We start from the raw sequence: 27970 nt of genomic DNA on the forward strand, positions 1-27970 counted from the left end.
TTCAAAAACATACATTTGTATCCTACATGGAAATGATAGAGCTCTTAATTAGAGAAGACAATCAGGATTTCTTTAAAACGACCCCTGCTTGTTTTCCTTGCAGGCTCGTACTTTGGACTTACTTGGTAAACTCTTTCTGGCAGGTCAGAAGTTCCAACAGGAAAAGTATGAAAGGCGGGTGGAAGCAGTGAGGCTGCCCTAGGGACTCCGTACAACACTGAATGATCCTCAGGACCTCGAAGATGCTCCGGGCTTGGGCCTTCCTCAAGGAAAGAACCTTTACAACACTGGAGACAGAACTCAAGTCAGGAACACCCAGAAAACTCTCGAGCTGGGGCAGAAAGAAAACAGACCCCTACCCAAGTTCTGATGCCGTATTAATAAAAAGGAAACACTATTGTGAGGTATCATTCAGGAAGGATAGCAAGACCTGTTTGCTACTTTTAGTCATTACTCGGCAGCACTACAAATCAGTTCACTGTCCAGAAGCCCAACAACTCACGTTGAACAATTAATTGATTAAAGAGGAACTCTGTCTCTGTGGTAAACCAGGGACAAACTTAGGACAGGAAATTAAAACATGCAATACTTTCAGAGGTATAGGCCCACTGACAAGTGATTTTGTCAGAAAATATCAAATCCTGAATTTCTCCCAGCGTTAAAATAAGACAAATCTATTTTGGCAGCTACCAAGAGGAATGTTTCTTTTCTTATCCAAATGGTACATTATTGAGATATAATGTACATACAGCATAATGTACAAATCTCAAGTGAAAAAAATACTTCTTTAAAAGAAAAAAAAAAAAATTAAAACTTTTTTCTTGAACATTCTAAGACAAATCTTGATCTGTCCTCCAAGTATCATTTGCTCGTTTTTAACATGAACTTCAAGTCTTTGACGAGACTGGGTACCTGCTGCTTGAAAAGAGAAGGCGCTCACCTCTCGTGGGAGAGTGACTGATCTTTAATGAAGTCCATGGCATCCTTCAGCACAGGGTACTTCTCTTTCACTGTGGGCAACGGTCTGGCCTCCTCCACTGAGCGGAAGGAGAGCAGCCGGAGCCGCCCCCGGGTGAAGGGAGGCCGCCGGGTGGGAGTGGAAGGCGACGAGGGCTCTTCGGCTGTGGCAGAGGACACTTCTGCAGCAGGAGCGCCACTGCTGGGCGGCAGCGTGGGCTGGACATCCAAGCCAGGACTCCTATCTTCCACAGCAGGGGGCGCTGCTTTGGTGGGAGATGCAGAGGCTTGGAAATGTTCTTCCACCACAGAGCTTGTCCTCTGGCGCTTGTCCAGTGGTCGCAGATGATCTGTGTCATCTACAGCCACCAACTTGCCACAGCCTTCTTTTGAACTTACACCCATGGGCAAAAATTTCAGTAATAGCAGACTCTTCTGAATACACTCTTTCGCTAAATGCAAAAAGCAAGAAAGATAATGAAAAAAAGTCGAAATTAAACTTGTTGCCTACTTTTGCATTGAAAATAATCTACTTAAACTCTACAATTTAGGACAAGAAATACCCCCATTAACACAGTGATATACACATCTACTGACAGGACAGAATCAAATTTTCTCTCATTATATACATCAAAATCTCCCTAGCACTATCATCAGCACACTTAAAGTTTTATTGTGGACATTTTCAAACATACATAGAGAGAGAATAGTATAAGGACCCTTCCCCTTGCCCAGATTTAATAGCCATCAATCCAAGGCCAGTCTTTTTTTCACCCACTCCCACTCCCCCCTCCCCACTCCCTGGATTATTTCCATGCAGATCCCAGGCATCACATTATTTCATCTGTAAAATCTTCAGTATATTTCACTAAAAAAAAGTTTTAAATAATAACATAACCAGGAAATTTAAAAAATTAACAGTAATTCCTTAATTTCATTAAATATTTAGTGTGAATACACTTCAAAAACATAACAAGATGTAGCTCAAAAAGCACTTCGTGCCTCCTAAGGAAAGTAATTAGAAAGACGCTCCGTCTGGATCATGTTAATAAACAATTAACAACTGGCACTTCTCTACTTGTGAACATCCTTGGAAAATACATTTAGTGCCTGTGTTACCTTCCCTAGGTAAACACAGCTTCAACTAAACTTATCTAGAAGGTGGGTCACTGGTTTTCTACAAAATGGAAACACAAGGCCCGGTGACGACAGCCGGAGCTGGCACTCACCCAGGCTCTCGGGGTTCACCTCAGCAGCTTCGGACCCGCGTTGTTCCTCTGCCTCATTCCCCAGGCTCATCAGGGACTTCTGCTTCATCTCTAACTGGGGAAGGATTTGAGCCACATAATTACGCTGTCCAGACAGGGCAGCAAGGGCAGCCACGGCAAACTACTTCAAAAGCACACAGTGTTGAGATCCTGGAGAACTTTACAGTCCTGTGCACAGGACTGAGCTGTTTTTGTTTGTCCTAGAAATAATTCAGGATTTGAAGCTGCCTAAAGGTCTACCTGCAAAACTTCCTCCTTTTCAACTATGTGTTATTTGGGAGGGATTTGTAACCATGACCCTATTCTTTAAAAAATTCTAGAACCCTGGATTTGGAGGGGCCCTTACCTAAAGCTGACCTAGTACAGATAAAGAAGTGAGGTCTCGGGACTTCCCTGGAGGTCCAGTGGTTAGGACTCCGTGCTTCCACTGAAAGGGGCACGGGTTCAATCCCTGGTCGGGGAACTAAGATCCTGCAAGCCGCGTGGTGTGGCCAGAAATCACACACCCGGTTTGCAGCAGAGGTTCAACCACAAGTTGATCTCTATTCTCCTCCGAAGGAGGGGACACCTCTAAGTGATGCTGAGACTGCCAGGCAGAGAACGGTGCTTCTAGTACCAGCACAGGCAATGGTCACAGTTTGGGCCATGGTGCTGACAGCCCAGACAGAAGACCACGTGTGATGCATGTAGACCAAGGTCTTAGAGAGAAGGCTGGTATCTCATCCAATCATCGGCAGTCTGTCATATGCTAAACCAGAAGCATAATCTACAATGTGCTTTGTCACAACTGCCAAATCCTTTTTACTTGAACTGTGTGTGGCCGCTGACCTTATCGGACACTCTTTCTTAAATTGCTATTACTGCCTTGGTTCCTTTGTCAACACACTCTTCTGATTCACCCGCCACCATTCTGATGATGATACCTTTTAGTTTCTTTTGAGAGTCCCTGTTCATTTGGGTCTCCATCTATCTATCTCGTCTACATTGAGCACCAACAATGTTCTAATCATTGTGGATTTTGTCCAAGGCTGTCTGTTCCTGGATAAACTCATACATTTTTTAAAAAAACTATTACCAATGATTTGAAGTTATCCTTATCTCTGCCTTGACATTTATATTCTTTCACATTTACTAAATTCTCCAGCTAGATGTCTTAAATAACCTAGATGTCCTCATACTTAACATGTCTCAAACTGAACTTAGCACCCCACTCCCAGATCCAAGACCATTCTTCCTATTCTGGCCAACGCTTCTACCCACCCACCAAGTCACCCAAACCAGGAACACAGAAACAGTCCTAAATTCCATTTGCCTGTTCACCACTCAGATCAAACACACAGTCTAATTATCTTATCTCCCAAGTAGCAGAAGCCATCCTCATCTAATTACCACAACTAGTCTCCTGCTTTCAATCTTATTACCAGCCTCTACTCATTTATTTTAAGACTGCTTTCTCAATTACTATACAATATTTAAGGTGGTTGTAAATATATATATAAATAATACTAATATATACTCATCTCCACACCTAAGAAATAAAAACAATTCTCCTGAATTTGATGTTTATCATTTCCATGCATTTGTATAATTTTACTACATATTTATGTACATAACAGAGAGATCTAGTTTATGTTTAAGCTTTATATGAGGAATATCATACCTGTGCATTCTTCTACAACTTGCTATTTTTTGCTCATCGCCACATTTGTGAGCACCACCCATGCTGATACAGGCAGCTCTACTTCATTCACTTTCACTGTAATATAGTATTATACAGTAATATAATATATAATTTTTTTGTCCGTTCTATAAATGGGACATTTTGTTCTTCCAGTTTATTGCTGTCATGAACAATGCTGCAGAACTACTTTTCTAAAATGCAGAAAGCCCTCTCCTTTGAAAGAGTGCTCTCCTCTGCCTAAAACTGTCATTGGTTGCCCAGAATCTAACGCAGTGCTTTTCCCCCTGGTCTAAAAGGTTAGGTTCCACCGAGCAGCCTTCGGGTTACAGAAGGAGGTAAGGGGGGGCTCAACTGAACCCTGTTTACTCTGACAATCTCAACATTCACCAAATTATGATTTCAAGGGTTCTAAATTATTTTTTATCCATTCACATCACTGAACTTTAGTTTTGAAAAACATTCCTAAAGTTAAATTCTTGAGAAGAGAGCTACTTACCTTAATTCAATGATATCACGGTGGGAAAACTCAAAATATATAAAAATCACATGCAAAGGAAAACCTTACCATCCATATTCGAATCCCATCTGCCAAGGAATACACCTGTGCGATCTCCTCACTCAGGGCTGTCTTGCCCCCACTGTTTACTGGGGAAAGGAGAGGTTACATTCAGTTAACACAATTCACTACTGCAACATGAAGCCCAAAGTCACCTCCCAATCTCCGCAAAGGAAAACTCTTCCCCTGACATTCGCACATGGGGGGTCGTAAGAGAGGACTGGGGGAAAAAACTATCAATTAAACCACAAACACCTGTAATGGGTTCTCTGTGTTACTTCAAACTAACTTTTTTCAAACAAACAGCATCTGAAATGGATATACTGTTAAAGTAAAATATTAAAAGTAAAAATATAAAAGTAAAATATAAAAAAATTAAAAGCAAAATAAAAATTATTAAAAGTGAGTAAAAAATAATTATTAACATGGAAAATCTACAAACAATAAATGCTGGAGAGGGTGTGGAGAAAAGGGAACCCTCCTGCACTGTTGGTGGGAATGTAAATTGATACAGCCACTATGGAGAACAGTATGGAGGTTCCTTAAAAAACTAAAAATAGAACTACCATACGACCCAGCAATCCCACTACTGGGCATATACCCTGAGAAAACCATAATTCAAAAAGAGTCATGTACCACAATGTTCACTGCAGCTCTGTTTACAATAGCCAGGACATGGAAGCAACCTAAGTGTCCATCGACAGATGAATGGATAAAGAAGATGTGGCACATATATACAATGGAATATTACTCAGCCATAAAACGAAATGAAATTGAGTTATTTGTAGTGAGGTGGATGGACCTAGAGACTGTCATACAGAGTGAAGTAAGTCAGAAAGAGAAAAACAAATATCATATGCTAACACATATATATGGAATCTAAAAAAAAAAAAAAAAAAGGTTCTGAAGAACCTAGGGGAAGGACAGGAATAAAGACGCAGACGTAGAGAATGGACTTGAGGACATGGGGAGGAGAAAGGGTAAGCTGAGACGAAGTGAGAGAGTGGCATTGACATATCTACACTACCAAATGTAAAACAGATAACTAGTGGGAAGCAGCCGCACAGCACAGAGAGATCAGCTCGGTGCTTTGTGACCACCTAGAAGGGTGGGATAGGGAGGGTGGGAGGGAGACACAAGAGGGAGGGGATATGGGGATATATGTATATGTATAGCTGATTCACTTTGTTATACAGCAGCAACTAACACAACAATGTAAAGCAATTATACTCCAATAAAGATGTTAAAAAAAAAAAACATGGAAAAAAGTTCATGGTATATAGTAAGTAAAAAAGGCTGGTTATGAAACAGTATGTACAAAATTATCTTATTTAAAAAGAGTATACATAGTAAAAACATGGTGTGTATATATACATATGTACACATATAAATATACCTAAATAAAAGGCCAGGTAGATATATAGAAAAATGATAATAGAAAAATGTTCTTGAAGTGGTGAGATTATAGTTGATTATTACTTTAAGCTTTTCTGTACTTTGTAAGTTTCTACATGAATAGGTATTATTTTTATAATTAGAAAAATAACAAAAAAGTTTTTTTTGTCTTTTTTTTTTAAAGAAAGACCCATGAGGCCTGCCCCTTTTCATCTAAAAACCAGAGGATAAATTACTAGAACACGGTGACGCTCTCTGTTGAGCCAATGTAAATGCAATGTATTTTCTGAATACCTAGAATGTGCCAGGCTCTATACCAGGCACTGGGAAATACAATGCTGAAAAAAACAAACATGGTTCCTGCCCTCAAGCAGCTTAGAGTCTAGTTGAAAAACTCCTCCCGTACATTTCTAACCCAAAAGGGTGACAAATTTTTAGACAAAGATGAGCAAATTAGCTAGACAAGGACCACTCTCAAAGTAGTTCACTCTTGAAGAACCCATGAATAGCCCCTTAGAGGCAGGGACAGAAAGAACTGGGAACCAGCTGCACCTCTTTCAAAGCAACAGTGGTAGGTACTCTAGAAACAACTTGTATTTGGTAAAATATTTCTAGTTCCTACATTTGATTGTGTGTTTCTTAACTGCAAATAGGTATGTGATAGCTGAACACGATTTGAAAAAGAGCTGGGGGAGAGTTCTACCTCTCAGCTTTTAACTCACAAGGCTTTTATCCTTCCACTGAAAGTTCCCACAGGTAACAAAGGTTGTCCAGTTGTCTTACTACAATTTGATTATGAAAACATTTACCGAATTATTTTTTTCAAAACCATACAGGTCAGCTGGCCCCTCATCCCCAGCAGAAATATACTCTCCCATGTGACAGTTGTTTACTTAAATCACTCATGCTTCAGTATAGTTTTATTTACTTGAGCAGCTTCTTAAAGGAAATACTAAGATTTGAAGGAGTAATTGAGATGATTTAGACATCAGGAAATAAACTCTGCAATGTGGAACACACAGGACTAAGCAATAAAGGTAGCAGTGCTAATAATATCAATAATAATAATAATTAGAGCAATAAGCAATTACCTACTCTAAGGAAGGAAGCATTTGTTCCTGATTCTTTCATCGGCACCACAGAAAGAACACATATCCTGCCAAAGTGCTTGGGACAGCCCATAACTTGTCTTTACGTTGGGTTTGAAATGTTTTTCCCCTGAAAGATTATGAGTAGGGAGAGACCCTCCCTCTCCGTGGGTCCTGTTAGGCTGCAGTCTACACTTACAGTAAATACACAGAGATGGTATCCCTGGGGGACATGAGGAAAAGAAATGGCAAGGAGCAGGCTATCAACAAAGGAAACCAAGCAGGGATGGTGCTACAAAGAAGCTGCAAGTCTAAAGATGGAGTTAATACCTGCATTTCCTCCTTGGTTATTAGCACATTCAATTACCTAAATATCTCAGGTTTAAATTGGAATTTCTTAGCATGTTAGAGCTAATCAACTCTGAACTTTACGGATAAGGATACTCAGGTGCAGAAAGGTTATCTGATTAACCTGAAGCTGCACAACTTCTAGTTTGTGAGCTGGGACTACAACCCAAGTTAAGGTTTCTTTCCATTAAACTTCTCCACAGTTTTCCATGAGAATTCTGGATAAAGACAAATTACCTGCTCATTAGGAAACTCAAGGCTACTTGCTATATACTGCAATCTGCTAACTATAAATTGGTCACAAATCTTTTGACTGGCAAAGTAGGACTGACAATATGAAGTCTATAGTTGTAGAAGTATGCTTATGTTCCAAAATATTTTAAAACTTTCACTTAAGATAAGCTTTCTTAAAACTTAGCAATTGGCCTTCAGATCAAAAACATTCCCTGTAATATAAGTTACCATATTTTTGCAGCTTCTCATATAAGTCTGGAGTGCGATACACCAGAGCAGCAAAGGTGGCGTTCACAGCTTGATCAATAGTGGAACCAGCAACTATATCTGTCTTTGGGGCCTGTTTTCTACATGCCTGTATGAATCCTTTGAAAAGTTCTGAATATGGCCCACAGAAGTTCTGGGCAGGATCTGACTGTGCAAAGTCAAGAAGAAATTGGTGGCAGGGATCATCAGGGATGTTCTTAACCTGGGAACAACAACAACAACAAGAAAAACCATCATGTTTAATGCATTCATTCAAAAAATAAAGTTTACTGAACACCTACTAGGCCAAAGCAGAAGTATAAAACGCGGTGCATACTCTCAGGAAGTTTCAGTCTACTTCGGGGAGATCAGACAGATACATGGGTTAAAAAAAAAAAAAAAAAAGGTAAACATAAATAAAACATTAAAAGCATTAAAACTACCACTACTGTAAAGCATAAGATTATCAAGTGCCAAATGCCTAGAAGGGACACCCAGTGCTGAGAATTCACAGGAGAGAGCTCTTGGCAGGTTAAAGTAACTAAGAAAAGCCTCCTGGAGGGGATGGGCTTTGGACTGGACCCTGAAGACTGGGCAGGTTTGGCCCTGAGGAACACAACCATGAGCAAAAGTTAAGAGTCAGTGGGGAGACTGACCTGGCCTGAAGTCTCAGCTGGGGAGTGGTGGGAACTAGAGTCAGATAGGTAAGGTGAAAGGAGACTGTAGAGAGCCTTGACTGTCACACTGAGGAGTTTAGACTTCACCCTGTGGGCAACGGGGAGCCATTAATGGTGCTTGGCAGTGGAATGACAAGATAATGCAGTGATTAAAAAAAACTTGGTAGGTACCAATGTTAACAATGCAAGTGCAAGATGAGGGTCTGAATAAAGATGGAGACAGAGGAAACAGACAGTGATGAACATCTCAAGGAAGAAGCCACAGGGCTTGCAGCTGACTGGACAGGAAAGGTGAGAACAAGGTGGGGATAAAGGCGATGCTAGGGGGCAGTGGCTCAATGCCTGGGAAAACAATAATGACAGTAACAGGAGCGAGAAGTCCAGGGAGACGTCCTGGTTTTACACCTCTGAGTTAAAGGGAATCAGAACACTGAAATGGAAATACCTAACAGCAAGATGGGGATACACGACTGGAGCCTGGGAGAAGAACCAGGGCTGGAAACTGACATTTAGGTATTTTTCACACAGATATGACAACAGAAGAGAGGAGACAGGATCAAGTCTTGGTGGGGTGCAGGAAAGGGGAGAAAGCCCAAATGAAGCCTACTCTTTAGAGAAGGAGGAAGAAGAGAGGTCAATAAAGGAGGTAGATGGAGTGGTGAGATTAAGAGAAGACAGTGAGCTGCCATGGAATAAGAGAAGAGAGGGTCTGAAGGAGCAGAGAGGCAAAGGAGAAGAGAAGCTGAGCAAGAACCCCTGGATTCAGCAATTAACTACTGAAGAACTGGGGTAGGGGGAGGCAGGAAGAAGGGAGGAAAAGTAGTAGAGCAGAGAGAGAGGGGCGGAGAGATGAAGAAGAGACAGTGGGCAAACTTGCTTCGTTTTTAATTATTATAGGCCTAAATAATGTGTTACTGTTCCATGGAGAACAAATAAGTACAGCATAAATCATTTATTCTGAAGTTTGACTCAGCGGGCACCGGAAATAGACTCGACTTGTTTGTTTAATAACTCCATCAAGAGAGATTTACTGAGCACCTACTGTATATCACTGAAGAGTCAGTCAGTCAATACTTCTGAACACCCATTACACTGGCCCCTGTGGTGCACAGTGGGGACCCCAAGTGAACAAGGGATAGTTTCTGCCCTCGAGGAGCTAACAGCTTAGTGGGGGTGATAAGATACAAACACAGATGTTTATAATTTAAAGTAATAAATATTAGTAAACATTTCCCATTCCAAATACAAAGACAAGAAAAGAGTAAATACCTCCTTATTATCCTGGGGTGGGTGAGTGGGCCAGCTTGCTTCTAATCCCAACTCTGGACATATTTGGTGCCTGAAGACAGGTTTCCACAAGGGGGAGTTTAGGACTAATGCCATTTTTGCCTGAGGTATTGCCATGTTACTTCCTAACTCTGGAAAGAGAAAAAGAAGGCTGATGAGAGTTCTATTTTTTCCTTAATATACTGAGAATCTTTGAACTGGTGAAGAAAAGGTTTTAAAAAAACTTGGGCATTAAGACTTGGAGGGAATTCACACACATTTAGCAGAATGTAATTGTGATACTTCATAAACAAATACCCCAATGAACCCAAGCCATCAGGCAGTCCTGAAATGTTACCATTCTGTACGACAGCTTCAGTTACAGGTCCCTCTGAAATGACTAACCTGTGTAGTAAGTTGAAAACAGAATGGGAACTACCTCTAGGGTATAACAGGAGACCATTTAGAAATGTTTCATTATGGGGACATGTTCACAATTTGTAAACTTAAGTTTGTAAAAAAAATAACAGCAATAATTAAATACCCACCATGTATGTGTTTATGAATAAACAAAGAAAAAAGATTAGATAGAAATAGATTAAAATGTTAATAATATTTATCTCTGGGTATTAGGATTAAAAATGGCTTTTCCCCTTGGCTTTTTTTCCATTACGCAATTTTTCTATGATATTTTACTTTTAAAGTGAGGAAAAACTCACGACATGATATAGAAATAAAATACACTAGAAAGTTTCATTCTATTTCTTGTTTCACTCATCCTTGGATGAATTTAACAAATAAGTTGAAATCACTTTAAGGCTAAATCCACGTTCACATATTTATACATATTCACACAAATATTCACATAATTAGAGAATATACAATTAATTTATTCCATATTTCTGCCTTCTGGTTGGAGTACACCAAAACTGACTCACAAAAAAATGATGACAACGCTGCCAAAACTCAGCTCCCCCGCCACTTGTCCTCCACAGACGGGGAAGCCACCATGTCCTTCCTCGGCAATGTCCCCAGTGTCTGAGTCAAGCAGCTTGATGAAAATGGTGTCAAGTAGACATCTTATTCTGGTTTAGTTTAAAGGAAACTGAAAGGGAATTTTATCAATCCCCTTTGCTCTGTCACTATGTGGAGACAACTTACACGAAAGGGGTACCACCTTGCTCTTCAATGTGGCTGTCAGCAAGAAGGGAAGGGATGGTCTGTGGACTTACGATGCAGGGATTTGAGTGCCATGCACTGGGAAGCGAGGCGTCCCATCAGCCGGGAAACAAGGAGCTGTAAATCCAAGCCCCAAGACACGGCGACATCAGGCAGGCCATAGGCAGTGACGGTGAATTTGTAGCCCCACTCATTGTTGCTGCTGTCAGAGTGAAAGAGAAACTGCAGCCGGGGACCAGCCTTAAAGGTCACTTTCTAGAGACAAACAAAGAAGTCATGTGGTCAAACTGATTAGAGAAGGTAGCATTTCAGTAATAAGCATGTTCTTCGCGACTCAAAAAAATCTAAATATAAGATTGGTCTAAATATAAAATTGGTCCCTGGCGGTCCAGTGGTTAAGACCCCGCGTTTCCACTGCAGGGGGCATGGGTTTGACCCCTGGTCAGGGAACTAAGATCCCGCATGCCACGCGGCCAAAAAAAAAAAAAATTGGTCTATATTCCTACCATTCTATCTTATCACCCCCACCAAAACTACTAAAGGAGAAATGTATAACGGAGTGACTGAAACAGAAAATTCACAACTGCATGTTACGAAGAAGCAAAGTTGAAAAGTGCTGGTCGGTTTTCTAAACCTCAGATGCCCATCTGAGGCATGCTGCCCGCTCCTCTGCTCCCAACCAGGACCGCGGACAGCAGAGAGAAGGTCAACGGTGAAGCAGCACTTAACTTCCCAGCCCCAGAGACCATGCGGCCCTAACTGTGAGGGAGATCCTGGCTTTCATCACCATGGTCAGGGCCCTCCTGGACTCACTGGCCCTTTCTTGCTAAGGATTACAACTCCCCATTTACTCTGACAATGTGATATAAACCAGGGGTGGCAAACTGTTCCTATGAAGAACCAGAGAGTAAATCATTAGACTTTCTGGGCCATACAGCCTCTGTTGCGATGACTCAACCCCACCACTACAGTGCCAACGCAGCTACAGATGAAACAAACAAATGGGCACAGCTGTATCCCAAAAAACTTTATTTACAAAACAGGTACTGAACTCTGCTATAAACACTTCCCTTTACGAAAAGTGTAATATAAGTGCTTCCCTTCAAAGACCATATCTCTATTACCGCCTGAGGCTGACAAAAGGAGAATTGACACAAAAGCAAGTATCGCATGGCTCTCTGGGAACACCACTCACCTTGGGCCATTTATCAGTGCCAACTTTTGTGTCATAGCGTGTTTTCCCACCTCTAGCGTCGGTAAATTCCAGATAATCATACCTGTGAAAGCATAATCTCTATCACTTTCCGTCTCTCATTTCTGATCCATTATTGCTTGGGGAAAAAGAACAGGTGAGTTGTACCTTTTTTCAGTTTCACATCTCTCATCAAATTCCACCTCAAAATAGGTTGCCCCTGGGCTAACAAAGACAGACACCTCGTGGCAGTTATTTTCATAGTTGTGAGCAGACTCCTTGGTCCACGTATGTAACACCACAGGACGTTCCTGTTGCCAAGTCTCGACATCCAGCTACGTAGACAAACGAGTTAAGAAAGAAGGGTTTTCATCACTCTACATCCAGCCATACACAGGAAACTGTGTTGTGCATCAGTGCCCCAGACAGTAGCCTTTGACATCCCTACACAAATCATCACACAGGCTAAAAATATACCTGACGTTCCCATCTATACATATCGATCAACATACATTTACTCAGCAGAGAAGACATGGGGTTTCTATTGCGTTATAGTAACTCTGATTAGCTTTTATTTTTCTAATATATTTTATTTTTCTAATATATTTTCTATATATGACTATCTGTAAGAACTATTTCTTACAAACCAGTACTAGCATGAAGTTCCAGTACTAGCATGAAAGACCTTACACTTCTATTTGGGACCTTGGCAAACCTGAGCCCATCTTGTCTTCTCCCTCCCTTTTTCAGTCTTTGCTTTTTTTGTCTTTAAAACAGGCTTTTAAATATATGCCCTTTCTACTCCCACAGAGTTGTGAGATTCAAACAAGACAGTGAAAAAGCTTTTTGTCCTATAAGGCTGAGTAAGGGAGAAAATGCTTTTAAATACCCAACCCTCTAATTTGCCTTTCAACACAGATTTTCTCTTCTGGACTTCAATTTGGTTAATCATTCACATGGTTTTTATATAATTTCATGTGCTATAGAACGATGAAATTAATCTATGTACAGCTTCCTCTGTGTCTCCTGTCTAATGCTGACCATGCCAAATCAACTCAGACTGGCATTTATCCTTGCTGGCAAAACCAACACTGATAAAGTTGATAGACACAGATAAAGTACTGATAAAACACAGAGGGGGCTCTTCTAGAGGTAACTTATTCGTGTAGACCTGTAACTGAGTGGTATGTCTCATTACGTATGGTCACAGCGCTCCTAAGAGGGGATACAAAGCAGGTTCAAATGCCAGCTCGAGGTACCTTGTTCAGTCCTCCATCAGGGTCACTGCAGAGCTCCTTCAACAGCTCTGTCAGGGCACTGAACTCTCTCAAGAGCGTGCAGTGTGAAATATCTAATGTGCAAAAGTCCAGCAGAAAGATCACCTACAGGAAGATGAACGAAGCACTTAGCGTCCACCTCAGACTCTGCCCCCTCCCACCCCTTACAAATGGCTGCCACTGTCTTACCAGTTGACGAGCTGCCATTGAAAACACCGAATTACATAATTTTTCTACTACAGTTTTCCCGCTATACTGTGACAAAAGAGATTCCAAAATCACTCTCATGCGTGCCAGAAACTGTCCCACATCTGTCAAAACATAAAGAAAATAATTAATATTTTATATGGTAGAAACATCACTTGCTTGGTCATCATCAAGGACAAAGCTGGAGAGGGTCACAGAAGCTGTGGAGGGAATTCCCTGTCAGAAAGACCACGAGACCATTTAAGTGTCATACAAACGTTTTCCTCGGGGAGGGAAAAGCACTGCAAATCTCAGTAAAAGTTTACTTTTAAAGTGAGTGATTTTTTTTTTTTTTTTTTTTGTCTTTGCTACTTTTCAATGGGGTGGAGATATCCCTTTTATAAGTGAAGGTACATGGCTGACCAACCCAGTTACTGGTCTGCCTCTCCCTTTGTTTACAAAGGGCCTGTCTCTAGGTACGCCATATGGCAGGCCAAACTTGAAGAGCCAAGACTCAATACTGTAAGCATTTTTGACACGGCTGCTGAGACCAAGTTTGATGGAACTGATTTTTCTACATACAAATTCTCAGAACCTGTTGGGTTTCATATAATTTTCTGTGGGTTTATGGGACATGAATCTGAATATTTTCAGTACCAGCAAAGATCACAGAAGTGCTCACATGTACCTTTGATTTTTAAAGTTCAAGACTTTCTTTTTTGGATAATTTGATTAAAACAGGGAAGACAGACTCTACTGAAGAATACAGTATCATCTAAGAGTGCTGTATGACCGCAGAGGCAATGTTTAGGCCGTGAAATTACCCAACCGTAAAATAAAAACACTTAGGCATACTACTTCATTCAGACAGGAAACTGAGCAAAAAGACATGCTACAGAATTCCATCTTAAGAAGAAAATAACAACCTGAAAACAGATCTGATTTGTAATAATGAAATGAAAACCACACACACTCTGTTCTATGCATGAGGTACTAAGAAGAGAGCACACACAGAGTCAAACCCCAACATCTATCTGTTTTCATGGATTTTGTACTCAAACTCACATTTTTCAATAAGGTCAGCGGCAAGATCTTTGGCTCCAGAGTCCGTGCTCTTCAGCTGCAGGTAGCACCAGGACAGCAGGCTGCCTTGGACAGACCAGAACAGGGAGAAGAGCACAGAGCCCACCTCCCCTTGGGCCCCATCGACCATCAACAGCTCACACTACAAGGGAGGAGAGAAATGGAAAGTGTTTACAACAGGCCATTCACAGAACACAGCCAGGGGCGTTCTCTAAGAGAGCAGCTGTCAGAGACAAAGAGATTCTAGAGAAGTGGGGAATATTCAACCCAAAAGTGACCAAGAAAGATGGTATTATGAAAACTCCTCTCGCCCTCCAGCTGTTCAGAGCCTTTACAGATGGTTTGGACTCCACGTGCCATCCCCCTTCCACCCCTTAGGAACCTTAGCCATGGTTATCTCGCCCCTCTCTCCCTCTCTCTCTCTCTCTCTCTCTCTCTCTCACACACACATCTTCAAAAATTCCTTTTCTCTCCGGCTCCGTCCCCTGAGCCTTCAATCAAATCTCTCCCATTTTAAAAGACAATTCTTTATCCCACAATGGCTCTCTAACCATCATCTTTATTCTCCAGTTTCTCTGAAGAGTCAAATGACCTCTAGGGATAAATTCTTGCACCTACAAACCACAAGATATATTACTTCCATGTAAATGCCCCGAATTGGAAACAAACCCAACTATCCCTCCAAAGTAAAATGGATAAATAAATTATGGCAGATTCATAAGGGGAATATTGTGTGCCAGTGGGTTGGGGGTGGTGGGGGGGGAGAACTGCAGCACATACATCAACATGCATGAATCTCAAAAATGCTGTTGAGTGAAAAAAACTTGTCCCAGAAGACTGTATGCCACTTGACTCCATTAAAGACCAAAACCAGGGAAAACAAGCCTGCTATGTAGGGATAAGTAGAAAGAAAAACAAGGAAATGATGAACATAAATTTCAGAATGGTGGCTACCTCTGATAAGGAAGGAGGAAGGTGAGCCATGCAAGGGCACTGGGCAGTGGGGGCAGACTGCAAAAACATTGGTAATGTTCCACTTCTTAAAATGGATAGTTGTTTCTTTAAATTGTCCATCAATATACATATTTTTTGTACGTGTGTTCCGTTTGAAAAAGTTGCCTACACCTGCTGTGCTTGCCTTTCCCCTCCCTGCCATTCTACCCCTCCTGCCCCCACCACTCGTTGAAGCCATTCGTCAAAGGCATTAGTTGCCACCTAGAGAGCAAAGCCTCCCCACTGAACCTCAGCCCTGGTAGCTGTGCCAACCACGGTCCTACTTGAAGCTCTCTCCTCTCTCAGCTTCTGTGGCCCCTGACTTTCTTCCTGCCTCTCCTTCTTACTCTCCTGGCTGCCCTTTCTACACAGATGCCCACAGGCGATGAGAGGACATTGACATTCATGGCTTCAACTGTCACCTGCTGGTGAATGACTGCAAATCTCCATCTCCAGCACTGACTCAGCTCCTGAGGGTCCAACCAGACACTGTCACCTGAAGTCCTACCAGAACCATAAACCCAACATGTTCAAAGCCTGGCCGTTACCATTCTCCTCTTCAAATACCTGCTCCTCCCCATCTTGTCACTGGCCTGTTACTTATGCCGTTCGATTAAGAACACCCCTTCCTCTATGCCTGATCAGACTCCGTTCGTGGGCTCACAAGGAGCTCCAGCACCACCTCCTCCAAAAAGCCCTTCTCAAGCTCTACTGCCTTCTCCCACCAGATAGGGTCAGGTGTGCTCTTCTGTACCCACAAGACCTATGCTTTTAGGCCCTTACTGTGTTATAACTGATCACATGTTTGCCTGCTCCTCAAGACTGTGCTCTTTTGGCACTGTACCCCCGTGCCTCGCACAGGGCCCGGCACATAGCAGGCTTTTAGTGGATCTCTACTGAATTAACAGACTTGCGAGAAATTTTTCAGACTAGGTACATTTCTGACCACCTTGAAAAAAAGTTTTTTTAAATCTAACTCTTCTTCTTTAGTACAACCATAAATGTTTCTTACTCAAAGAGATAATTCAAGGAAATATCTCAATGGCTGCAGTGATCCCTGGCCTGGGAGGTTCAGTGAAGTTTCTAACTTCCTTTGTATCACAGGAAAGTGACAGGGAAGAAAAGACAATCATGTGATCTCCAAATAGTGAAGATTATAAGGAATTCTCTTGGACAAATGCTATCTCGCTCTCTACGTACAACTCACAGCACACCTGACCGAGTGGAAAGGGGACAATACTAAGAGTCGAATAGCCTGTGTTTTAGTCCTGGCTCCAGCACATACCGACTCACGCAGGAGGCAGAATTAACACCCACGAAAACCAGTGAGAACACTGGAGACTTCTGCCCAGGGGCACTGATGATGGGAACGTAGAACTTAAATAAGAATTCAGTGGTCTGGGAAACACAGAATTTAGATGAGCTCCAGAAGAAAGGGCAAGTGTGGGAAATGGCAGAAATAAAAACAGATGAGAATGACACACGGCTAACCAGGGCAGAGCAAAAACTGATGGGCAGTAGGCTGGAGTAAGATTTTTAAGGGAGACTCAAGAGATGGGTCTGGAAAGAAGACAGAAAGGAGAAAATAACCAAAGAGAACATTAATGTGACAGCAGAAAATAGAGCATTGATTAAAAACAGTTAAGGCTTATAAAGTCAATACATTACCTTAAAGAACACAGGCATCACAGTAAAATAAAAATAACCCTGAATTTAAACTAATATTAGGTCTAAATAGTGGCCAGCCCAGTGTGACCTAGCACACTACAAATGACAACCCAGCACACTGAAAGCTCTCTAAGGTCCCTGTGAGCAAATGGGGGGGTAAGTGCTGAGTGGCCTACCACCGCAGGCAGCTGGGAATGAACTAAATCACGGCTCTAGAAGCAACCTGAAAACAGCAAAGCACCAACAAAAACATAAGAGATTTAAAGACAACAAGTTCAGCCACGTCATTAAACACATCAAGGGTGTGGTCTGCACTCTCTCCACAACATCTCCTCTAACTCCCTGGTTCCTGTATTTTATCCAGAGAGGCAGTGCTTGGTCTGCTACTACAGGGCTTCTGCTACTTCAGAATCTCTGGGGGTGCTTGATACAATGCAGAGTTTTAAGCCCTACCCCCAGAGATTCTAAATCAGTAGCTTGGGGTGGGACCTAGAAATCCAAATGTTTGCCGCAATGTACCAGGCGATTCTGATCCAGGTGACAAATGGACTACATTTTGAGAAACAAAATCCTTCATGTTAAAAAAAAAAAAAAAGAAAAAAACTTTAAAATATCATTAGCACAGAAAAAAAGAGACCATCTTTTCAGATTTGATTAGCCTGTGGGTTTGCTAAGTAATCTTAAATTTTAAAAAAAGTTAAAGGCTTTTTCCACAGAATTCACACCACAAATATAGGACTATGCACTGGGCTCGCTGACTGACACCACGAGGGCACTCAGTAAATACCCACTCCTCCTTTTCAAAGGGAGTCTTACTGAGCACTTTCAGGTATTTATTGCTGGCTGACTACCAAGGCGCAGGGAAGCACCCTCTCGCTCATCTGCAGGAGCTGCTGACTAGAAGCAAAGGCAGGCGGGGAAACCTCTGTGCACGTGTGTAACAGTCACTGGCAAAGTTACAATCGTGCTGTAAATGAGGGCTAAAGGGGAAGGAGCCATGACTGCCCCACCCCGTCTCCTAAAGGCAAGAGGCACAGGAAACAGCGCGGCATCAGTTACCTCTCGAGCGGCAACAGACAGCAGCGTGTTCATGGCCGCCAGCACTTCACCGATGTCCACGTCGGCCAGGTCGCCTTTCTCAGGTAACAGCAGAAGGCCGCCTGGATCCTTATCACTGGAAGGACACAAATTAGTCATGACACCTTGTTTCAGGAAGGGGATTTTCACGCTGTCTATCTCAAAAGGTTCCAAAAGGGAACCTAGCAAGATTTCACTGTCAGTTCTATGGGATGTGAGGAGTTTGGGTCAGGAAAAGGCCAGGGTTCCAGCTGGGTCTGTGCCACTGTCTGTCCACATGTACTTATGTAAGCACAGGCCCATAAATCTGCAAGTCCTTAGAAGAGATTCCAGGGAATAAATACAATGAATAAATCACCTTGGCCACCAACAGGAAATACACCTAACCTCATGACTGCTAATCTGACAATCCAGGCTAAACACTCCCTGTGTCTTCAAAGGTTCTTCACATGAGCCCCAGGCTCTTTCATCATCCTTGATGCTCGATTCTGAAGACATTTTATACAGTCCTCTAAATCGGCCTCCGTACCAGGTATAGTCTGACCTGCAGACAGTTGCTCAGGCTTTTAGTCCCCTCCCTCCTTCAAGAGTCTATATATACCTCTAATAATGCAACCTACAGGCCCATGAGCTTCTTTGGGAGTCAAAGCAGGTAATGGTCTCCATGTCACCCCTCCCAGCACAGTTTTTGCTAAACTACCACTCTGTGCCTCTGCAGTTGGGCTTTAATGTATCTGGGTTTTTAGACTTGAGGACTGGACTCCAAACTCCTTCAGCTTCTGTTTTTGTCTTCAAAATTCATGTAGAAACTGAAGCATTCAAGGCGATTCCCCATGGGTTCAACTCTGAAGTGTCTTACAGTGACTGGGACTTGGAGCAAGCTCTTGACAAGACTATTATTCTACCACTGTTTTGGTCACTTCTGAGTCTACTGATACCTCACTCTAGAAACCTGGCTGAGTGAGGGAAGTACTTGGTTACTCCAAAAGCACAGGAAAGGAAGGGAGAGCTCAAGAAAACAACGCTGCAAAGATCTGAAATACTGGACTACTGAAAAGAACTGTAAACTTACCTAAAATACGTGCAGAGTGAGCGGAAAGTGAGCTGCAGGGACTGCTTGTGTTCCTGCTCGGTGACATTCTTCTAGAACACAAGAAACTGCATATTCAGGAAATCTATTCCACAACATTCTAGAGCCCTACAGCAGCACAAAATGCCATGGCCCACTGACCCCAAACATGGGGAAAGCCGGGGTCAGCACACCACCTGACGGGCCCAACTTAGACCTGGCCTAGCGCGAAGAGGGAGCAGAACCAAGAGACGGCAGGTGTACGTCTGTTCACTGCGGAAGCTGACATTTCCAAGCCTTCCTGCAGGAAAGCTTGATGCAAATGTTAGGAAGGTGACTTCCAAAAGATGTCTATTTTCATCCCTGGGCAGGCCATCCCAAGAGGAGGGGGCAGAGACAGAGCGCCTTTCTTGTGAGCTTTCTGTTTGTTTTTTTAAACAGGATCTAAGCTTTCTCTGTGTAAGTCCAAACAGCCTACAGTGACAGTTGAAGGAATCACATCCCCTGATGAGGCTATGGGTTACTCTGCGGGCACTTTTTCTTTTTCTTAATTCAATAAATGTGTTGAACACCTACTGCTATGCAAGGCACTGGCGGAGATTTCCAGAGGATTTAAGACCCGGGGCCCTGCCTGGCACAAGAGGGCGGGAGAGATAAGATATGGTCAACAAATGACAGCAGTTTAATTCATTTGCACGAGAAGGGAAAAAAAATATAGACCTTACCACTGCTGTCAGATAGATGGGCAAAGGAAAAGTTAATGGGCTGCTTTACTAACACACAGCAATGTCATTCAAGAGGTCGCATGTCCTCTATTTTTCTGTGTGGGACACGAGCTAACAAAAAAACCATTTGCTCAGCTGCCTGATAAGTGCTTCCAGCAAACAAGTGGGACAGAGATTCTTCCACAATTCAGAGTCAGCTGACGCTGTCAAAGGTTAAAACTCACGAAGTAAAAACTGATCCAAAGGGAACCCCTCGTGCACTGTTGGTGGGAATGTAATCGGTGCAGCCATTATAGAAAACTAATGGCTTTTGAGGGTGCTCAAAAAATTAAAAACAGAACTACCATATGATCCAGCAAATTCCACTCCTGGATATTTATCCAGAGAAAACAAAAACACTAATTAGAAAAGATATATGCACCCTTATATTCATTGCAGCATTATTTACAATAGCCAAGATATGGAAGCAACGTAAGTGCCCATCAACAGATGAACGGATAAAGAAGATGTGAGATATACACACACACACACACACACACACACACACACGATGAATGAATATTAGCCATAAAATCTCGCCATTTGTGACATGGATGGACCTAGAGGGTATTATGCTAAGTGAAATAAGTCACACAGAGAAAGACAAATATTGTATGATTTCATTTATATGTAGAATTTAAAAAACAAAACAAATGAACAAACATAACGAAACAGGAACAAAGTCATAGATACAAAGATGGTTCCCAGAAACAGGTGGTTCCCAGAGGGGAGAGGGGTGGAAGGAGGGAAGAAATAGATGAGGGAGATTAAGAGGTACAAACTTCCAGCTGCAGATTAAATGAGTCCCAGGTATGAAATGCACAGTGTGGAGAATATAGTCAATAACTATGTAATATCTTCATATGGTGACATATCATAAAATAGACTTATCGTGGTGATCATTTTGAAATGTACAGAAATATTGAATCACTATGCTGTATAACAGGAAATAATGTAGTGCTGTAGGTCAATTATACTTCAAAAACAAACAAACTCATAGAAAAAGAGATCAGAGGCAGGGGTCAGAGGAATTGGATGAAGGCAGTCAAAAGGTACAAACTTCTAGTTATAAGCTAAATACTAGGGATGTAACGTACAACGTGATAAATGTGATTAACACTGCTGTGTGTTATATATGAAAGAGGTCAAGAGAGTAAATCCTAAGAGTTCTCATCACAAGGAGAAAAATTGTTTTTCCATTTCTTTAATTTTGAGATTTCTTTAATTTATATGAGATGATGGATGTTCATCCAATTTATTGTGATAATCATTTCATGATGTATGTAAGTCAGGTCATTATGCTGTGCACCTTAAACTTATACAATGCTGTATGTCAATATATCTCAATAAAACTAGAAGAAAAAAACCTGATCCCTCAAGCTGATATGCAAATTTTGCAGACAGCTGAAAACAACCAAAGATCCTCCCTCCTCTCGGAAACCTTCCTCCATCACTTAACCTGAACAAAATTCTCCTCTAAACACCTATTGCATATAGGGTCAGTTTTTCCTTGTGGCAGTGCCCCCAACTGGACTGCAGTCATTTGGCATCAGGGACCACATTTTATGCTTCTTTTACTCCCTTTTTTGTTTCTATGGGGCTTTATGCATCCGACAGGGCACTTTTATTGCATTTACTAATTAGTTGTTACATACAGAAATGCCCTTTTAAATGCTGCATCTCGTTTTCTTCATCAAAGTCTTCTCAGTAATTCTAATAGTTGTTTGTCTAAACAGACAAATAATGATTATTTGTTTTATTCTTTCTAATTGTTATTTTTAAAATTTCTTTTCTTTGTCCTACAGCACTGGCTAGGCCTTCTAATATAATATCAAAGAGAAGCAGTGACAGTAAGCATCCTTGTTTTATACCTCATTTTGGAAGGGATGAGTCAGTGTCCCAAAGACCAGTACATTGTTTATCGTAGGTTTTGGATACATGCCCTCCAAGAGATTAAGGAACTTCCCTTTTATATCAAGTTTGCTAATGGTTTTGTTGTTTGAACCATCATCAGAAGTTAATCTTATTAAAATTTTTTCTGCATTTATCAATATGATTTTTTTCCTCTCTGATTTCATTGACTGATTTTCTAATGTTAAACCATCCTTGAATTCCCAGGATAAATCATAATTTTGGGCGGGAAGATTAAAACTTGGTTGTATTTTCTTTACAGATATAAACTGAAATATTTATGAATAAAATAAGTCAGGGATTTACTTTGAAATAATAAAGAGGGGTGGGAGTGGGTGAAGTATATTACAGATGAAACAAGATTAGCCTAAGTTTATAATTATTGAATCTAGGTGATGAGTACACTTAGGGGGTTGGAGGGATTCATTATATGTATTATTTAGTCTAGTTTTGTATTTAGATTTTCCCATAATAAAAAGTTAAAATAGGGGCTTCCCTGGTGGCTCAGTGGTTAAGAATCCGCCTGCCAATGCAGGGGACTCGGGTTCGAGCCCTGGTCTCGGAAGATCCCACATGCCGCGGAGCAACTAAGCCCGTGCGCCACAACTACTGAGCCTGTGCTCTAGAGCTCGTGAGCCACAACTACTGAGCCCATGTGCTGCAACTACTGAAGCTCGCGTGCCTAGAGCCTGTGCTCCACAACAAGAGAAGCCACCACAATGAGAAGCCCGCACACCAGAAGAAAGAGTAGCCCCCACTCGACGCAACTAAAGAAAGCCCGCATGCAGCAACGAAGACCTAATGCAGCCACAAATAAATAAATAAATAAATAAATAAATTTATTAAAAAAAAAAAAAAGTTAAAATGTTGGAACCTCCCTGATGGTCCAGTGGTTAAGAATCCACCTGCCAATGCAGGGGACTAAGGTTTGATCCCTGGTCGGGGAACTAAGATCCCACATGCCACAAGCAACTAAGCCCACGCGCCACAACTAGAGAGCCCTCGTGTCGCAGCTACAGAGCCCACACACTCTGGAGCCCGTGCGCCACCAGAGAGAAGCCTGTGCACCACAACTAGAGAGAAGCCCGCGCACTGCCACGATGAGCCCACGCTCCGCAATGAAAGATCCCATGTGCCACAACTAAGACCCAAAATAAATACATAAATAAAAATAAATATTAAATAAAAGGTTAAAATGTTAAAAAGAACACTTGGTTGTAGGCATGTCATAAAGCTGAAGGAGACTAAGCTCTCCCTTTGTGATTCAACGGGTTCTAAAACGGAGGTCAGGATTATCTGTCATCCCCACCCTGAGTACAGTGCTATGTCCTTAGATACCTGTGTCCCACACAAAACTTTGCATACAGTATTAAATACACATTTAGGAAACTGAAACTGAGAGGATATTCAGAGAAAACAAAGACTAATAAGTTTCACCCCAACAGAGTTCTGGAATGGAATCCGTACTTTTAACGTAAATAATTACCATCATGGTGAAGAGATGGTCCCGCCGGGTCTGTCGATCAGGAAAGAAGACGGCAGCCCCATTAAGAAGGGTATTCCTGACTTCTTGTTTCAATATTTCCATGGGTGCAGAGTCTCCATCCACCCTATCCACCACTGATAAAAATGAATAATCAGCTTTAATATATCCCACCTATTCACTTGCAATATATATATCAGCTTTAGCCCATAAACTCGCTACCAGAGCAAAGAAATACTTCTGTACAGGCTAGGCAGTGTAAAGAAATTATTTTTTTATTTGTTTACATTTAACAAAAATAAAGACTCTATGTACCAGCTTTTATTTCATTATTTCTGTCCTTTTGAGACACAACTTGGCGAAGCTTTAAAAATAACTTCAGATGATCACGTGTTTTATTCTCAATTAATATTATCATCTCCCCACCTCAATCTATCAGCCTCATCCCCGTGTCTCAGTTGAAGTGAAGACTGGAGTGTGACAGCAATTACTCTCAATATAACACAACTGTATATCAGAAACCAGGAGGAAGTCGTTGAAGAGGGACTAAATCCTGAACTCCAAATAATGATTCAAAAGAGGATCACGGAAACTCATTTTCCAAAGATGTAAACCCTTTCCTGGGTTTGCATGGTCAGAGGACCCCCTGTTCTCTAAAGCAAAAGGCCCTGCAGGCTACAAGCTCAGGGTCACAGTAAAGAAGAACCCCAATCCCTACCATCACATAGGTGTGTGTAGAGCTCCTTGGCGGCCTCTACCCGCCTACAGCTCATGCTTGGAGCCTTGGCGTCCTCAGAGGTGGCCGGCGCGTCTCCTTGCAGCACGGAGAAACAGCTCTGGAGGAGCTGCAGAAGCAGGGTTTGGGCACAGATGCATTCTTCCCTTGGGCTACAGAAAGACAAAGAATGTCAGAGAGCAAAAATGCAAGTTGCTTTTACCCTCCAAGCCAAACAACTATCTACAAAGGGCTCTCCCCGCTAGGCATCAGGCTCAGTAAAAAGAATGCCAACCAGAGGCAGAAAGGTGGAAAGGAAAGAACAATGGACTGGGTAGAGTCTGAAAACACAGACCCTGTCTGACTGTGCCCACTCTGGGTAAAGAAATGCACCTCTGATTCTGTTTCTTCAGTAGTATAAGGAGAATACTATAATCCTTGACCTGCTTATCATTATAAGGTTGTAATATAAATGACAAAATGCTTGCAAAAACACTGCCCAAATAAAGCACTTTGTAGAAATGTAAGATGTTTATTTTCAACAATAACCAAATCTTTCGAATCAGAGCAGTATAAACTAGTAGGAAGTAAAAAATCTTGGAAGAAAAAAATTGTCCTTTTAGAACAGCAAAACTCAGTGTTTTCAGTTGTGCTTATCAATATACGATTATCATCTTGTAACAAATTCTGACTTACTTTTGCTTTAATTTACTGTAAAAATCCCAAAAGATCTGCAAATCAAGACCCGCGAAGTCCAGAAAAGATCTGTATTTTAAGCCACTTTCCTTCTGCTGTACCTAAAAAATAATAAAGACCAGAAAAAATAAAATTGAAAAATGCATTTAGAGAAATATTGTAATGGCTCATTTACTTCTCACTGTTAAGGGATAAGGTGGCTCCGCATGTGTAAAATTCCAACATAACTGATGCTTAAACTAAAAAGTCCGTGAACAACTGTTTTTGGTGTGAAACTTTCTAAAATACGTGTGTGTGTACATATGCACGTGAATGTATATATACACGTAACATAAACACACACATCCCCATGGAAGCTCCTTGACTTCACAGATACTACACCTGGAACATAAGTGAATCTTTACTTGGCGATGGTTATTGTCCAGGACCATCCTGCAGCATGCTTTGACCCTTCCCTGCATGTAGGCTGAAAGATCAATTCTGCTGTGATCGCTTCTGCTACTCCTACGCATCTCCCTCTCATTTGCTATTTTCTGCTGTGATAGGAGAGCTCCAGTAACAAAGACCAAACAATCCATATACAAATTGAGTCACCAGCCTCTGAATGTGCCCTGAAGCAGAATGCAGGTCAAGAGTAGACACTGTTGCGTACCACACGTGAGAGGGCTCCACCGGATTCCTGAGTGATAAGCCATGTTCTCTGTAGTGATGGCTGCAAGAACCTTTCTTTGAGTAGACTGTCACTGTGTTTTTATTAGTGACTGTAGAAGTCAGTATCAAAAACACAATGTTCACAGCAGCATTATTTACAATAGCCAAGATATGGAAGCAACCTAAGTGTCCATCAACAAATGAATGGATAAAGAAGATATGGTATATGTATACAATGGAATATTATTCAGCCATAAGTAGAACGAAATTTTGCCATTTGTGACAACATGGATGGACCTGGAGGGTATTATGCCTAATGAAATAAGTCAGACAGAGAAAGACAAATACTGTAAGTTTTCACTTATATGTGAAATCTAAAAAATGAAATAAACAAACAAATATAACAAAGCAGAAACAGACTCACAGATGCAGAGAACAAACTAGTGGTTACCAGAGGGGAGTGGAGTGTGGGGAAGGGCAAAAATAGGTGAAAGAGATTAAGAGGTACAAACTACTAGGTATAAAATAAAATTTAAGTTACAAGGATATAATGTACAATACAGGGAATATAGTCAATATTTTATAATAACTTTGCATGGATCAGATTACCATGAAACTAATACTGTAAGTCAACTATATTTCAATTGAAAAAAAAATCCTGTTATTATTTTTGGTACTTTTAGTAAACAAACAGAATTCACCTACACTTCAGGAATAATTCTAGGGCTTAAAGAAGACATAAATCCCATAAATGTGCTTTGTCTCCCTGGCAACCAAAGCTGGGGCTCTTTAAGATCTGTATGCAGGTCTATCCCAGGAAACCTCACGATGGTGACCACATGCCACTTCGTCTGCCACTGACTGACGCCATCAATGCCCAATGCCTCACTCCCCTTGGCCTCCCAACGTCATCACAGCAGCCCGATGCCTGCCCTCCTCATTCGTACTGCATGGCTTCAGCAGGGCCAGGTTTCACCGGCTGGTGTTCCTTTCCCCAGACACTGTCGTTACTCTTCCCAAAGGAATGAGGTCTAACAACTGAGGAAACACTACCAGGTCATGGGCGAGCTGCTGGATGAACTGAAGGGTCCTGAGAAGCAGTGTGGCCCCACAGACGCTCTCCTCCACGCCCTTTCTGCAGTGAGCACGGACGATGCTCTGCTCCGCTTCTGCCCTCGCGGGCCGGAGGTACCCACTGACGCTCAAGCCTTGTACTCCCAGGCGCTCTGCCGACTCCTGGCGGGTGCAGAGGAACTTCACCATCAAATACTGGAAAAGGACAAGACAGAGGTGACGAGAAGGACTTAGAAGCCCCAGGTACTGACAAAAGGGAAATAAAGGCCTTTCTGGGCAGGTCTTCCTGTGACTTTAATAATTAATGAGGTACCACTATGCCTAGCACTGGAGACACAAAGTGTAAGTCCAGCATCTACAACAAACAGGGAAGAGACAATACAAACGCTGAAGTCAGGTTTGGGGAAAGATCACAATATGAGAAACGGCACTATTCCTGCTTCAAGGCAAAAACAGGATAAGACAGGATGAATAAGAGAAGGACGTCTGTTCTGTGGCACAGTCATTTTGAAAAAGACAAGAGCTATATGGTGAAAACAGTCAATGACTGCCCTAAGGGATCATCTCCAAGCCCCCACTTACCTGTAATCCATGTGCTGGGAGCCCAGGACACAGCCTTGTCTGCTCAAAGCTAAAGCCATTTGCAAAGCCCAACTTCTATGCACACTCTCTGCTTATTATAGTGAAAGCTCCTTTGTTGAGGGCCTTTCAGAATCCACTACTTAGCTGCGTAAATATTTACTGAGCACCTACTATGTACAAGTCCTGAAGATAGTTCTTGTTTCTCTTATTTAAGCTTCTTACCAAGATTCACAACGGAGGTTAAAAAAAATTAAGTAGCCAGATAATCATTGTTTCTTTCATAGCTACGGAAAGACATCTCTCTTGCATTTAGGCCTGTGGACTTACTGCTCCCTCAGCCTAAGAGGCCTTTCTCCACACCTCTCAGCCTGGCTAAAGATGACAGCTTAATCAACTTTCAACACTTGGCATCGCACCAACTTTCCTGGGAAGCCTTCCCTAGTGAATTCCAGGCTGGGTAAATATTGTTCCTTCGGGCTGCAACAGCCCCGTGTGTCTCTTTATCAGCCCATATCACAGTGTCTCATACATCTGTGTCTCCCACTAGACTCGGAGCTCCGTGAGGGTCATGATCACGTCTGACTCACCTGCAGGGTTCCAGTGCTGGCACAGGACTGGCACACAATAACTGCTTGATAAACACAGTACAAAAGG

The 27970-nt window shown here is 41.9% G+C and overlaps 1 protein-coding gene across 3 annotated transcripts in view; it reads right to left on the bottom strand.

The window, feature by feature from the left end:
- The window catches only part of ZZEF1 (zinc finger ZZ-type and EF-hand domain containing 1), a 114735-nt gene that overhangs the window by 45504 nt on the left and 41261 nt on the right, over nucleotides 1–27970 (bottom strand). For 2 of the 3 annotated variants that reach the window (XM_068530079.1, XM_068530078.1), the window contains exons 13-30: nucleotides 26714–26929; nucleotides 25010–25110; nucleotides 24317–24486; nucleotides 23602–23735; nucleotides 19444–19514; nucleotides 18354–18468; nucleotides 14616–14775; nucleotides 13554–13675; nucleotides 13347–13469; nucleotides 12256–12422; nucleotides 12091–12172; nucleotides 10949–11150; nucleotides 9720–9868; nucleotides 7756–7996; nucleotides 4472–4551; nucleotides 2187–2280; nucleotides 941–1409; nucleotides 123–287 (exon numbers count right to left, since the gene is read on the bottom strand). In XM_068530079.1, coding sequence (XP_068386180.1) covers nucleotides 123–287; nucleotides 941–1409; nucleotides 2187–2280; nucleotides 4472–4551; nucleotides 7756–7996; nucleotides 9720–9868; nucleotides 10949–11150; nucleotides 12091–12172; nucleotides 12256–12422; nucleotides 13347–13469; nucleotides 13554–13675; nucleotides 14616–14775; nucleotides 18354–18468; nucleotides 19444–19514; nucleotides 23602–23735; nucleotides 24317–24486; nucleotides 25010–25110; nucleotides 26714–26929 — 2861 coding nt within the window. The remainder of the gene's footprint in view (nucleotides 1–122; nucleotides 288–940; nucleotides 1410–2186; nucleotides 2281–4471; nucleotides 4552–7755; nucleotides 7997–9719; nucleotides 9869–10948; nucleotides 11151–12090; nucleotides 12173–12255; nucleotides 12423–13346; nucleotides 13470–13553; nucleotides 13676–14615; nucleotides 14776–18353; nucleotides 18469–19443; nucleotides 19515–23601; nucleotides 23736–24316; nucleotides 24487–25009; nucleotides 25111–26713; nucleotides 26930–27970) is intronic. The other variant, XM_068530080.1, reaches the window with a different exon arrangement.

This window comes from Eschrichtius robustus, chromosome 20, assembly GCF_028021215.1.
Source record: "Eschrichtius robustus isolate mEscRob2 chromosome 20, mEscRob2.pri, whole genome shotgun sequence".
Taxonomy (NCBI): Eukaryota; Metazoa; Chordata; class Mammalia; order Artiodactyla; family Eschrichtiidae; genus Eschrichtius; species Eschrichtius robustus.